Below are 15944 nucleotides of genomic sequence, written 5' to 3' on the forward strand. Positions count from 1 at the left end.
AATTCCAGAAGATTTGTTTATTCAATACTTGGACAGGACCAGTCCGACCACATGAAGTAGGCTAAAAATCTCCAACAGAAAAAAAAGTAAATAAATAATCAAGGCCACATCTAAAAAAAAAAACTAAACAGATTAGAAACGGTGATTAGCCGAGTTTCCATTGAACATATGATTCAGCAATTTGACATTTCAAACATAACTTCGCTTGGTGCCACTTTACAATAAGGCTCCGATTATAGCTGGTTAATAAATAGTTCGTAGATATGTTATTAATTCATCTTAACACTTTATAAGTAATGAATAACTCTTTATTATGCATTAATTAAGGGTAAGAAGGAGACAAAATCTACAGTTTGTTTTGCCAAATAGTGAGCCAAATCTGTTTTTTAGCATATAGTCTCCTTCTCCGTCTTTATGCATGATAAGCAGTTATTTATGACTCATAAAGTGTGTACAGACAACATATCTATGAACTATTTATTAGATATCTAAAAGGGAAAACGTATTGTAAAGTGGAACCATTCACCTAATGGAAACACTGCAATTTTGAAAAAACACATTTTTCAAAAAAACGTTTTGTTGTTAGGATGATGAGGTTTTTTTTTTTACTGTAATTTGGTTTATTTTCCAAAAATGAAATGTCCGTGTTTTTAAATGATTTATCGCGTGAACAAACTTATTCAAACGTAACTTCTTGTTTAACAGGAAACACCGCAATTGCAAAACTGTGGCGATTTTTTTTACATTAGTGGAATATTTGCACACATTTGGCCACGGAAACGCGGCTGAGTGAGGGCTACAAAGTTATCTATAAGAACCAGAGTGCGAGTCGTCATTCCCCAAACAGAACCAACCAAAGTTACTCTTGGAGCGCGTCGATGACTCATCCAAGGAGTCATAAAAACCATCAACGCACTGCAGGTATATCTATGCTCTGCTAAGGTCAAAGTTCATGATTCAACAGTATGAAAGAGGATGGGCAAAAATGGCATCCATGTAGATCAAAACCACTGCAAAACAAAGAAAGAAGGGGGGGGGGGGGAAAGACATCTTGATGATCCTCAAGACTCCTGGAAAAAATATTCTGTGGATTTATGAGACACCCTATTACATCTGGAGTACGGCAAGGCAAGGTTATTTATATAACACCTTTCGGCCCGAGGCAAAATCAAAGTGCTTTTTCGTTGACGCTAATACGACAGATTTCAAAATGAAGTTTGGGGGAGTGGGAGGGGGGGGGGGGGGGGACTTGGTTTAGAGTAGGCAGCAGCAAATAAAACGGTTTTTAACCTCGTTTTAAAAGAGCTCAGGGTGGGAGCATTCCTGCAGAGTACAGAGAGCTTATTCCAAATTTTTGGTGCATGAAAGCCTGAAGGCTGCTTCAGTATGCTTTGTTCTGACTCTTGGAGTGGTTGGTAGGTTTGATTCAGATGATTTTAGCGCTCTCAATGGTTTATAGCGTCGAAGACGGTCAGATCAGATACCCAGTCCAGGCTTTTGCGAGTGAGAGACCCATTAGTGAGGTTCTGAACTCTGTTCGGTTTACAGTGTGAGGACATCAGAACCGGACTGGTACGCTGATCGGCTTTTGTTTTTGTAAGGACTCTCGCAGCAGCATTTTAAAGAAGTGGAAGCCGTCTTGTTGTTTGTTTTTTTTCTTGATAGTCCAATGAAAACGGTGTTACGATAATCGAGCCTCCTAAAACCAAAGGCATGAAGTGACTTTTCAGAAATCTGTTGGGACAATCGGTCGTCTAATCCTGGACATGTTTTTAGGTCGCAATGTGCTGTCTTTACCCTAAGTTTCATAGTTGACACTAAGATCAGATTCATGGTCAAAGGTAAATTTCTGGGTTTTCTCTGAACTAGAACAACATTTTAGAAAATTAACATCTAAACATACTTAAAGTCAAACGTGGTGATGAAGTGGCAAAGTTTGGCACTTTGCCACTTCATCACCCAGAAGGATTGCCAAAAATGATGGAACTATGACTTTTGCTCCTTATCTGAAAATGCTGACAGAGAAACTCTTAAGGTCGAGTCTAACGCTGTGACAAGACGTGAAACATGCAGTTCAGGCTCGAGAATCCTAAAAATACGGTCAAATTAAGACAATAAGGCAAAAAAAAGAGTGGATTTATGTTTCCATTTGTTCATTATTATCTTTTGGAGGCTTTTACTTTTCATGTGAACAGCATAACTTAATGAAATTATCATTTGAAAACTGACATTTTTTTATTTGCTCTGGGCAGTTTTCTTTGATTTTATTATTGGTTTTCATTTATCTAAAATATAAGTTTCTGAAATTTACACTGAAACAAAAACAAAGTACTTTTTTTTTCTAGTTTCTAGTACAAATATGTTCTTGGAAAACTTGAAATAAACTTATAAGGGATTTTTCATTAATATTTTTGGTTTTAAGTGAATAATTCCTTAATATTGATGAAAAACATACTGCTTCCACTTGCAGTTTATTAAAATGTCTCGCTATAAGTGAAATAATCTATACTTTTTCATCAATATTAAGGAATTATTCACTTAAAACAAGCTCCTATATCTTTCTGAAAAGTTACTTGCAGAACATTTCATTTTATTCCAAGTGTATTGAGATATTTGCACTAGAAACTAAAAAAAAAAAAAAAAACAATTGGTGAAATTTGGTGTGTCTGCAGCGATGAAGTCCTTGTTTCTTTTCCACGCATTCCTCCCAGAGTCGGCTCGCTGTACGTGACTAAAACTTCACGCCGTCGTGAATCTCAGTGGAGGATTACTTCACAGCAGAGCAGAGGCGTCAGACCGTGTCGGCCTCAGCCTCGCCTCGGGGCCCCCGGTCTGCTCCTGATTAATCTGAGGGTGAGAAAACCTCCCCAGAGCCAAACACCCCCAGTTCTTCCCTCATCCTGCCGCAACGAGAGGGGGTCATTTCAAAGCGGCGGGGCCGCAGGGGCGAGAGGAAACACCTCCGAATATGAAAAACACTACACCTCCAGACCCCCAATCACACACACACAAGCAGAAATTAAGACTGGTGCACGCTTTAATCTACCATCCTCGTTTTTTTTGGTTTTTTGTGGTTTTTTGTGGTCTTTTCCGCCATGCTCTGCTCTTGGATCAGCCGTCAATCAGAACGCCGTGGGAGGAGCTGCGGTGTCTTTTTACCCAGCTCAGTAGACGTCGCACAAATTGTTATCCCCCCCTCCTCTGACCAGAAGGAAGGAAGAAAGAAAGAAGTCTTCGGTTTTTTCACCGGGGGAAGACATGTTGCCTTCGCTCGGTGTTTCGGTTGCGCCAAAACACCGGCCATCTTGAGGAGCTCAAGATGGAAAAAAGACAGACATGAAAGGAAAAAAAAAAGTCAGTTTCTGCTGGGTTTTCAAGTCGACACTGCCTTTTTGTGTGTAGTAATCGTCTGGCTCTCCAGTTTGGCGGCTGTCATCCTGACGGAAAGTGTCGTCTTTAACTAATTTTCTTCAGTGTTGTTATGCTTTTAGCTCCATCCATCTTCCTATCAACTGTGACCAGCTTCCCTACGTATGAGACCAAAGAATTCCCCAAAGCATGATGCTGCGACCGCCATGTTTGACTGAGAGGATGGCGTGTAGCTCCAGTTGATGTATTGTGTTAGTTCTTCGCAGAACATTGTGTTCTCCGCGTAGGCCAAAGAAATTAATCTTTTGTCTCGCCTCCACCGCGTTCTCCGATGCGTCATGATGATGTTCGCTAATGTTCTCTCAACAAAGCTCACAGGATTTATCCGAACCTCAAATTACTGATTAGATGAGCTTTGAATGCCATTGACTGCACACATTTTATTTTTGTTTTGTTTTTTTCAGAGGCGTCCATAGGAAGACAGTGAGAACTCGTGTGCATATTTGTGCTTAAATAAATTACATCCTGCATCGTTTTAATCAACAGTCACTTTCGCAGTTGACAAAAAAAATTTAAATCCCAATAAAATACATACAGTAGAAGATTGTGTCTGTAACATCATAAAACGTGGGAAAATAAAAAGCTAGGAGTATTATTGGAGTTGGATCCATCCTTTTTTTTTCACTCCTGATACCGATATCTGAGGTTCAGTATCGGCCGATACCAATACAGAAAACATCACTGAATCACTGAATGACTTAAAATGTTTGGGGGTTTTTTTAACACAGACATAAATATACTGAATTACAAATTAATTTCATAACTCTGCACCAGTGCAGCACATTTGAATACATCAACAGGCTAACATGTAAAAACAACACAACTTTAATTTGTGCAGTCAGTGAAATTAAGAATATAACATCCGATGTAAAATAAATTATAAAGAAACTGAAAACAAAAAAGTGAACTACTTCGGTCAAACATGTAAAAAAGTTTTTAAAAAAGCTGCAAATGTTTCAGAAAGTGGAATAAGGAATTATAAATATAATGTAAAAATAATTAATAAAGCATAACGTCGCTCTGATCTAGAAATGTTTTCAATATCAGGAACAATATAGATATTAACATCAGACTGGTGCATCTCTAGTTTCATTAGACAGAAACTTTCTAAACTACTCTGGGAAATCAATTGAGCTTAACGTACTGTTTTACAACTAGTATCAATTTTAATATAGAAAGTTATGTTTTTGTGCAAACTGCCTTGAGACGTCATTTGTTGTGAATCGGCACTATCTAAATACGACTCAACTGGAGTATTTAGACATCTGTCTCCGAGCCACACTCGTTTTTTTCTCAAGGACAAAAAGACATTTTCAAAGACAAAGAGGCAGGTCAAAACTAGAAAGCAGTTTATTAAATGAGGTGACACGAATTAAATGCAGATGACCCGGCCTCTTAACTCGAAACAAATGACTCAGGGAGCAGCCAGGGGACAAAAGGCTGACAGTTGTTCAAATTAAATTAAGTTAAGAAGAGATGTTTTCATTTTCGGCGGAGATAATCCCCTTCAGTCGCCTCCGAGGAGCACCGGGGGGAGGATGGGGCTTGAATCGACAACCGCGCGTGTTCATACCACAGGTCGGCGTCAAAAGCAGCTTAATAACGACCTTAAAGGATCGGCGACCGGATGAACGAATCACAGAGCGCAGATGAACCGGTCGGGTTTGAGTTCAGCAGAGACTCAGAGCTGGGGGCCCAGTCAGGACAGAGCATCTCATAACTGCAGAGGAACAGAAAGAAAGTTGCATCGCTTTCAGGCCAATTACATGATTTTCGGGGCGGCTGGGGAGGGGAGGTGGGCCACGACGGGCAGATGTTCAAAGCGGACTCTCAGAAATATTTACTGTGCAGTTTTAAACAGTCTCGCACAACAGCCCAGATATGTTACAATGCAACGCATCATTAACCATAAAGAACAAAAGAAAGCAACAAAAGGAAAAATGGAAAAAATACAAAAAGATTTCGGTTATAGTCTTGCCTGCTCCAGAGTTTTATTAGACTTTCCCATACAGCAGAGAGGCAGGAAGTACGCGGTAGAGAGAGCGACAGCCAAGAGGGCGAGTGGTGCATTCAGGGACCGCGTTTTCTTCTTGTAAATAAATATTAAAAATCAAAAGTCTTCTGCCTGTTTAGGCTGGTTTTTTTTATTTGCTTCACCATTGTCACTCTAAGAAGTAATTTAAATTTTTCCAGTTGTAGATAAACATTTATCTTTTCTTTTTACCTCTGGCCAATTTACACACACTTAATCCACTTTGGCGTTGCGCAAACTTTTTTTTTTCTTATGGTTTATTATATGACTAAATTATAACAAGATGCTTTGTTCTTTTTTTTCTTTTTTTTTTTTTGTTATGAAGGCTTAATTTCTGGTTCCCCACTAAATTTTATTACCATATAGTCGCAATCTTCCAAAGTGTCAGCAGCGCTGCCAAGCAGATTATTATTCATTTTTATTTAGACAAAAACAAAACTTTTTTAAATCTTTGTGAGATTTTAGAAACCGTGTCAAACTTTCCGTCCAGTATCACGTTCATTTGACGAACAGTGACTCAGCACTTCTCCAGAAACTTTGGTGACTCTCACACTTCAGGCTCTTTTTTTTTTTTACAAACTATTTCATTATTCTCTTCAACGTTAAGAACTCCTGCTTTAAACAAGAGATCCTTCGTTTTAAGCTACCCTGCCAGAGCTCATTAGCATTAGCATAGCCTGCCGTGGATGCTAAGGCTAGTTAGCATAGCCACTGACAATGTCTTCGCCATTAAGACATGGGGCACCGCATACACGAGCGTGATTGTCAGTGTTAAGACCCTCCTCCTGGCTCTGATTGGTTGGCATGACATATTGAAACTTTTAACAAATATGTAAAAACCACATTTTTGTGCTTTAACGCAGATGTTTTCACAATAGTCTTTATTTTCTTTTTAAAAACTTTGTTGCGTATATATATATATGTATATATATATATATATATATATATATATATATATATATACTGTATATATATATGTATATTTATATATATAAAGAGAGAGAGCTCATTGTTGCTCTCTGTGCTAGTAGCCACAACAATCAGAATGGAGCTATATTTTTATTTAATTTATTTCCTCCTGTCTCATTACTTTTCCTTTGTTTCCATTGAAATTCTTTTGTAAGCTAAATTGTAAATTACTGAGAGGAAATGGTAAGCAGCACCAAACAAGAGTTGAGCTACAATTGTATTGCTAGAATCTTTAGCATAGCAATTTAGCGTTAGCTTCTTTTGAATCTTGATGCCGTTTCTGTAGGTACTACATCCATTTCTATTAGAACGCCAAAGACTATTTACTTGGCAATCATTTTATCAAGATCAGATACAGCATGTCTAACACGACAGAAGGGAAAGCAGCAAATAGATGTCACTTTTATGAACGTTACGGCTACACGTTAGCCGTCGTCTCGGTGGGAACTGCAGTTGCCATAAACGCGACGTTCGGACGGCGCCGAGATGGAGACATTTCCAGCGCTGCGACAAAATGGCAGCATCCAGTTTTATGTGTTCCCGGAAGGACCCGGCTCCGTCGGGGCCCTGCAGATGATCACATCGGCTCGGCGGTGACACATGTAATAACATGTGGAAGTGTCTTTATTTTTTCCCTCTCCTGCTGTTCCGTTTAAACTCTGTGTTTTTCCCGGTGGGTGTTTAGGGGCTAAAGGAAATGAATTTGGAAGCTCCCTGTGTGGGAGGTTAGAAACTCCCTGTTCGACGTTTTTTTTTTGTGAATTGCGGGTTCCTTGAAAAGTCGGTGTCATGAGAAACCGGCAACATAAAGTAAGTGTCATGAATCATCCGGCATGCCAACAGAAGCGGAGTCTTTTTTTTTCTTTTTTTGAAAGGGGATTATTTATGTCCCGGCTGGCAAACTGTCAAGAAACGTCTCCTCTAGTTTGGGATTTTGTGATCAAATTTAAAGGTTTAACCACAGACTGCAGATGTACCACATGCTTTACACGAGAGAGACTATTTTTACAACACAGTTGTGTAATGCAAAATATTTTTGATATGAATGTCACACCACATGTTTTTACCCATGCTTGATTTTTTTCTGATTGATTTTTTAGACACAATTTGTAAAATATGACTCGATGACGATCATTAGTTTTCAGGAATTCCATTTTAAAAGCATAATTACTCAAAAACATCCTTCGATTTATGTAAGAAGCCATAGAATGGAATGTATACCAACAGACTAGATCAATATTTGTTTTGATTGCTTTTGACATAAGATGCAGTAGATAGCACACACCCACCACTGCTACAAAATAAACACGACCGCGAATCAAACATCCCGGCAATCACCTAACAAAACTAGGACTTAATCTCACACTATGCCACGCAAATGCTTCACTCACCTCAGGATTCTGGACACTTGAATCTCAAAGTGAAACTGAAAGCATGACCTATATTTTAATTAAGTTGACTTAGACTTGTATAACCACTTGTGGACATCCTCTAAAGCTACAGGATGTAACTTTTATTAAATATATATAAATATATATTTATATATTTGTTTACATATTTGTTAAAACCCTCACCATCTTGTGACACTGTAGTACAAGACAAACGTCTGTGAAAAAAATTAGCTCCTCTACCTTCTCCCAGTCTCAGGAGTGGTGCATTTCTTCTGTAACTGCAGAAAACTTTTTTTTTTTTTTTTTACGTATTATTTAAGATCATTTAAGAAATTATCTTTAAAAATAAATTAATAAACAGAGACATGGCAAACGTAGCATGCACACTTTGATTACCTTTACCTAAAGTTTATTCATAAAGCGACAATTGAAAGCATTTTTAATCTCAGGGCATCCCAGGAGACAAACAGTTCCAGTTCATATTCAAACCAGTTCCATCCAAATTCAGCTCAGATCAATGCAATCGATTCCAATACATTCCAGTCATATTGATCAGGGAATGTGGGCTAGTAGGTAACTGAGGTATAATCAGTGCAAATGCTCTTACTTTGCATCATTGTTGTGATTCAGCCAAATAACATGGATGATAACAGAGCAGAGGAAAACTTTCTAAATAAAAATGCGGGTGAATCCCTTTGACTGGGCCGTTTGTTCCTTCAGTTTATTCTCAGGGATGGATGGATGGATGGGTTTCCATAGATGCTTTTATTTTTAATTCAGACAAAGAAGAAGAATCCCCCCTGTTTGTAACTCCACAGAATGAGTGCACTCACGTCGGGTCGGTATGCGGTTCTTTAATCATGTCCAGGACTCATTTGCATTCTGGCTGCCAGAACCTGATGTGGATCCTGCTGCAGCAGACCGCCTGTGAATGTGGACTGATCAGCCGCGTCTGGTGCTGTTCTCTTGGCAAGCAGATCACGGAGGATCCCGGTCGGCGCAAAATGCGAACAGGGTCCCGATTGTCTTCGGTAACGGAGCCGTCTGAGTCGCTTTGCCTGATTAGATACACGGAGGGCAGTAAATCAAAGAGCTGATGATTTTACTTGGTGCATTACGGTTAAATATTGCACCTATGAAACCCACATTATCCATTCGGAGCGGCCAAGAACCACTAAGAAACTCACTTCAGCTGACTACCTTTGTAACTGGCTGCCTGTGAGCGAGGCAGTAAATCAGGCATATTGCGGTGAGACTTCGAGTTCTAGCTGCGTCGCTGCTTGAGTGAAATACAAATCAACTTCAGTCATTATGTGCCTTTACCCGAACCGTTTTATAACAAAATCCTTGTGCTGCATAGAGGGAATAAATATTATGTATTAAATTCAGCACACTGGTTCAAATTCCAGACTTCTAATATGTTTCCCGTTCAAGACGCGGACTTCAAAACAGACAAAAGAGCGTGGGAGGGCGGCGTGTGGCACAGAAGAGAGAAAATCGATTTTGAGCAAGTCTCACGGCCGTGTGAGTCACGAACGCATCGGGTTCACGGAGATATTCCCTTTCAAGTTTCCTTTCATGCAAATGCATAAAAAAAAAAAACAGAAAAAGATTTCCATCCGAGGACGGCTAACCCAGCTCCGGCACCATGCGAGACTCAAAAGGGAACGGAAATGAAAATCACAGATTGAACATTGGAGAGCAAAAGTTTGTCGGGTGAAGCGGGACGCTGTGGTCGACTGAGTAGAATCTGACGTAGAGCCACGGAGAGGCAGAACATGTAGAAAACTCTGCTGTGGCGTTCTTTCTCCACCCACTTCAGGACAGTTAACTTTAATTTAACTAAACCAGAATCAGACGATTTTAGGCTCAAGCTTCACTGCTTTTTTCTTCTGGAGGAGATAAAAAGCCGTTAGTGCAGTTTCACTGCGAAACGATTGACACAGCTGTCAGAAAGGGAGTTTTGTTTCATTTGTGTTTTGGTAATGAAATTAAATATGGCTTTCCATACATTTTTAAGCATTCCAACCATTTTCAACTCTTTTTTTTAACCTACTTTATGAGACATAGGCCTCACTTAAATGGCACGTTCTCTTGTGTTTCCCTTTTTGAACAGGGGATAAAAGAATTGAGGAAACAGGAAGTCAGGAGTTATAATAATAGTACTAACAATCAAGACAATGATGGAAACCCACCATCATCTTAATGAGACTGCCATTGAGAAACAGAGTCAGAGGTATCTTCAAATTGCCCGTAACACAGACTGCTACAGGAGACCCTTCAAGCCCACAGCCATCACTACCTACAACAACTGTTTAAAGAATTTGAATTAATATGAGCCACAATAACACCAAAATTCCCCTTCGGGATCAATAAAGTAATTTTAAATTTGAATTTAATGGAATTGCTGGCTGGACTTACTAGAACATTACGGACATTGACTCAAACTACATGAATGATGACGTAACACTGAGCACCGGGTGACGTGGGGGTTTTAAAAATAAAAGAAAGACGTTTTCTTACGTGTCCCTGGTCGTCCAACTCGTTGTTGGTGAGCTTGAGCTTGTCGAAGCTGACCACCTGCCTCATCCAGGTGTCTCCTGAAGCCAGAGAGTCCGGATGGATGTAAACCCGCGGCGGCACCGGGGAGTCCGCGTTTCCCGCCACCATCCACTTGGAGCTGTGGTACACGTACCTGCACAAAACCAAAAAAAAAAAAGAAACAAGAACCGCAGCGTGAACGTCTGGATAACAACCCAACTAAAACACGTTATAAAGTTTATGTTTGACTTGAAATAAAGACGGCTAAATCTGAAATATTTATTTATTTGTTTAATATTTTAATATATCACCATTACCAAAACTATTTTCAGCTCCTTTTTGTATGCCTGTTTCTGATGCTTCTGTTAGCACCCGGTGTTAAGATTTGACGTAACGTTAGCGACGCTCTAACGTAGACCATGTCACCTCACTGAGGTCAGTTCACGGTCGGTCTGGTTCTTATGACGCCTGCTCTTGAAAACCTGGAAAGGCGTCAAGAGTTTGTTTCTCTCTGCCGAGAAAAAAAAAAGCCCTAAACGTCAAAAAAAAAAATAATAATAATAATAATCCAGTCCGCCGTTTCTCCAATCCACTTAAAATATTCAACAAGGCCAACATAAAATAACCCACATGCAGTCACACGCTCGGCTGCGCAGTTTCAATTAAGCGTGGCCATAATATTTGATGATGTTGTGCACAAGGTTTTGGTACTGTGGGGAGTTCCACCCATTAAACAGCAGGAAGATGGGGAGGGGGAAAAAGCAGAGAGTAATAAAAAAAAAAAGAAGTAAGTATTGTTAGTGTTAGTTTTGCAAAAACATAGGAGTTCAGTTAGTTCCTTGGTGTGGAGAAAAATAACAAAAGGAGGAAGAAGTAAAAGGACAAAGAAAGTAGCGACAACGGTAGAGAGTGGAGCGAGGCTAACTAACGTGGAGGCTTGTTGAGAAACTCAGAGGCAAATAAAGCGAACGGAGGGGTAGAAGAAGTAAGAGGGAGGGGAAGGAGAAGAAGAATGGCAGAGTACGGCTGGAAATAAGTGCGGGAAAAGAGAGGGAGAGATTGAGGAGCACAGCTGTTTGCTTTTAGTTCTGGCCCTGAGCTCAGTTGAAAGTGTTTTATCTGCAGCGTCTCTGCCAAAGTCATCACTCACTGCTGAAACATGGACAAGACTCTCATTTGGGCCTTTTGTTATAGCCTTCGAAGGGCTGCACCACCCTGTTTAACACACACACACACACAAAAGAGAGGCAAAAAAATTATACATTCTGCCACAAGCAAAACCCACATATGTGTGTAAGAAGAAAACAAACGTCACACATGGCAGAAGATATTTCTGGTCCAGGATGGTCACATTCTCACCCCACACAGGCATATCAGAAATGGTCTTCCAAACATTTTCACTGCCCTGAAACTTTTTCACATTTCGTCACGATATGAACGTACGTTCCAATGTATTTTATTGGGATTTCACGCCACAGAGCAAGACAAAGCAATATGCATGATCGCGAAGTCGAAGAAAAACGGCAAATAGTTTTGAACAATTTTTCACACGGAGCCAAAGAGTGTACCAGGGATAAAGTTCTTAAAACTTTTAAGCACAGCCAAAACTTTAATGTGTTAAGTTTGATTGATAAGTAACGATTCACGTGTTTCTGGTACATCCGTAAATCCAACGCACAAGCGACATCTGCAAGCAACAATGGATGACAAAGATGCTTCTCTCGTCGCACAGGGGGCTAATTGTTGCTAAAACAAAAAAGATCTTATTGGACGCTGGAGAAGACTATTGTGCTAAAAGGAGTTAGCCTATCAGCGGAGCTAATCAAGACTATCTTTACAGCTTAGCTTTAGCTTGTATGGTGTTTTATCTACACTGTACTGTTTAGTATGTTATTAATTTCTGTTCCTCTTTCTTATTAATGTCTCGTTTTTTTTCTGTACAGCTTAAATTTTCTATTGTGGGACTAAGAAAGGTTTATCTTTTCTTAACCTAGCATCTCAGTGCTAAACATGTAGCAACTAGCACAGATGTCCCCGATGCTAATGTTAGCGTCCACATTTCTAAATAGGTTCTATGAATGGTCTAGGGTTTCTGTACTACTCGAAAGATGAATAGGTATAATAGCACTTTGCTCCAATCTGATTGGTGAATAACCTGAATAACATTGACAACAATAAATATCGTTATCATATGTGCATTCATTCAATGACTTAGCAGAAAAAAAGGTCCTCTAATTGAAAACGTTGCTTATTTTGTTGACTTATACTTCAATTAATCAACCACAGACCGTCCAATTGACTCAACAGTAAGTCTGATTCGAGTCCAACCACTAATTTAAAGCCCGGGCCTTTATGGCAGGGACCCTCAAATCCGGACCTGGAGGGCCGGAGTCCTGCGGGTCTCAGATGTGCCTCCGCTTTCAACACACCTGAGCCAAGTAATGAGGCCATTAGCCGGACTCTGGAGAACTTGAATGCATGGTGAGGAGGTAGTTCAGCCATTTGATTGAGGTGTGCTGAACCGGGCACACATCTGAGAGCTGCAGGTCACCGAACCTCCAGGCCTGGATTTGACGATCCCGGCCCTCTGGACCCCTCTCCCCACCTCCCCCTGGGTGGAGCTGTTGACAGGACGTGCACTGACTGCTGAGTCCACAAATCTGACCTTAATGGGGGAACGGAACGAAGAAAGTCGTTGAAAGAAAGTCGTAAAATGTACTGTAGCAAGAACGTGGAACGAAGAGCTCAGCTCAGATGGGACCGAAACAAAGCGCAACGTGGAATGTGTTGCATGACACCGAGAACGCTGTTCCTATGGGGGAAAACTTGGTGGATGCATGGAAACTCAGGGAAGCTGTTTGGAGTTGATAGGTAGATGGATGGAGATAAACATAGGGAAAATCATGCAAGAAAGTTAGAAGTTGCAAAACTGATCCAATCTTACAGGAATTGAGCTGGTTTTGCAAACGAGACACAAATTCTGTCGTACAGGAGCTATACGATCAAAAAAAACCTGCAGCGGATGGTGGTTTACAGGAAGTATCCAATGGGAACTGACAACACGCATAGTCGGACTACATTTTGAAAATAATTCATCATTTTCCTCTTACTTCCCAATCAAAACTTTGTTTAGGTTTGTTGCAAAATCTTGCCAAGTATTTTAGTCTAGTTTCTAGTCCAAATATCTTATTTCACATGAAATATATAAAAACTAACAAAAGGTAAGTTTTCAGTAAGACATAGGGGCTTGTTTTAAGTCAATAGTTCCTTAATATTGAGGAAGAAGTGTTAGTTCTAGTTCCACTGGCAGATTATTTCACTCGTAACATTTTTCCCATTTTTCAAAAATAATTGACTTAAAACAAGCTCCTATATCTTATTAAAAGGTTACTTATGAGTTAGCTCTGTCTTATTTCAGGTGTTCTAAGATATTTGCATTATAGAAACTAGACCAAAAATACTGGCTACGATTTTACGTTTCCTTAAAATACCCTGAGTTTTGTAATACAACAAAAATGTGGAAGAAAATCTACAGGTCTGAATACTTTTCCAAAGCACTCTATCTAGAAAATCAGTTAAGACGGTGCAACAACAAACTAAAGCAAACATTACGGACATGGACATGGAGGGAGTGAGCGGGTTAAGTCCTGAAGATGCATCGTGGCAGCAGAGAAAAGTGTTTTTGTGAAGTGCAAATTTTCTACACTCCTCCATCAACGTATTCCTATGTACGCTTTAAACCGCACAAATGTAAATATAAATGGATTGTAAACATGAGCAGCGCATAAAACGTGCCTTATCTGCAACCCAGAGAGTCTGAGAGGCTCTCTCAGAGCAGACGGATTTTCTGTGAGCGTCCTGATAAAGTCTGTTTTTGTTTTTTACTTCTTTTTTTTTTGTGCTATGTGCTGAGAGCAAATGGATGAAGTTGATAATAGATCAAACTTTTGGTTTATAAACCTGCACTATGTTCAAAGTAATTACATGAGCCATGTCAGAATCAACTTTTCTAATAGTTTTTTATCTGCATTGTGTTTTAATCTAAGAAAATATTCCAGCAACTGTACATTTTTAAAGACGAACAAACCTTAAAATCTGACTTTAGTCAAGTCAATATGGTAAAGTTCTCCACAAAAAGAAGTTTTGTGTATTCCCTTTAAGACTATAGCCAATGTAAATAAACAGCTGCATGAAAAACGATTGTTACATTTTTAAATACTATGCTAAAAATAATGTTGTTTCAATTGCAAATTTGATAATGATGCATTATGTACAGGAAAATGTCCGCCTTAATGCATAAAGAGTCAAAGGTCACGAGATTAGTTGTAATTATTAATTAGTTGTAATGAAGACGTTTAAAAAGTTTCACTAGTTTGGATTATTGAAGAGAAAATAATAAGAACTTGGTTTTGTTTGTTAGTTTGTTGGGGTTTTTTGTTTGTTTGTTGTTGTTTTTTTTTGCTAATCCGACACCACCAGTGGGCTTTGCACGTCAAAGTTTTACTTTTCTAACTTCCTGCAGCACCTTGCTGCGCTGTATTGCTATCTTGTATTTAAACAAGTGCAGATTTCATTTCAGCTTTATTTTTTATTCCAGTTCTTATTTATGACTGATACATATACTGTATGTTTAGCATCTGTGTTGGGAAAAATGTAATTTCTCTCAAATTAAGATGTTTAATCTACCACTGAAGACGGTTTAGCAAGTAGTTTATAGATAAGATTCAACTTTATCTGTCATACAAATCGTGTACTGCTGTTAACTTGCGTTATCGAGCTAAAGAATGAGCGTTAGCTTCTCGGCTGAAAGGAACTACAGACGTTTATAGCGGCGAGACTATCACCGCTGGTGATCGCTTTTCGGATCAGTTTTAGGGTTTCCCATGAAATTGAGAAATTGGGATCTACAGTTTGTAAAAGGAAAATAATAAGAAAAAAAACTTTGTAATTAAAATTCAGTTTGGTTAAAATGTGCAAAACTAATAATTTACTCAGATATCTGGACAGTAAAAAAAAAAAACTAAGTCTTCGCCGTCACATTGTCACTGCAACGGCGCGATCTTCTCTGCGACCTTTGACCTTCATGGCCTCGCTCCCCCTTTCACAGACGCACAGACCTCAACAAAGGGTGCCAGGCGTTCCTGCAATTTCCTGTTTGGAGCGCTGTTTAGGGTTACGCTCGGCGTAGCAGGGAAAGTGTTAAGGAACGAGGAAACTCAAGCCCCCAAACAGGACTGGAAATCTGATTAGTCCTCTCGCTTTCATCTTTCATAAATCCGCCATCTGGCACCGGCACGATCAATAAAGATTGGACTTTATGTGACACTCTTACTGGACAGATGGGGATGAGAGAAGTGCAGGGGGAAGGAGGGCAAGCTTTACGACTTCTCAGCCAACACCAAGCCGTACAGCTGACAAAACTAAACTGAAATGCGCACTCAGATTCTCACCCTATATTACATTACCACATACACAAACACACACACACACATGTGGCTCCAAGAAGTAATTTCTAAAAGCGCGTGTTTGTGCACTTTTAGCATGCGCACGTATGCCAGCCCACGGTTAGGCTGGCATGCGCG

The 15944-nt window shown here is 39.6% G+C and overlaps 1 protein-coding gene across 1 annotated transcript in view; it reads right to left on the minus strand.

Annotated features, from left to right (window-relative positions):
- Positions 1-15944, minus strand: part of tbx15 (T-box 15) — a 53033-nt gene that overhangs the window by 14277 nt on the left and 22812 nt on the right. Inside the window, exon 4 of the mRNA XM_023337645.1 lies at positions 10345-10516. Coding sequence (XP_023193413.1) covers positions 10345-10516 — 172 coding nt within the window. The remainder of the gene's footprint in view (positions 1-10344; positions 10517-15944) is intronic.

Source organism: Xiphophorus maculatus, chromosome 7 (assembly GCF_002775205.1).
Source record: "Xiphophorus maculatus strain JP 163 A chromosome 7, X_maculatus-5.0-male, whole genome shotgun sequence".
Lineage (NCBI taxonomy): Eukaryota > Metazoa > Chordata > Actinopteri > Cyprinodontiformes > Poeciliidae > Xiphophorus > Xiphophorus maculatus.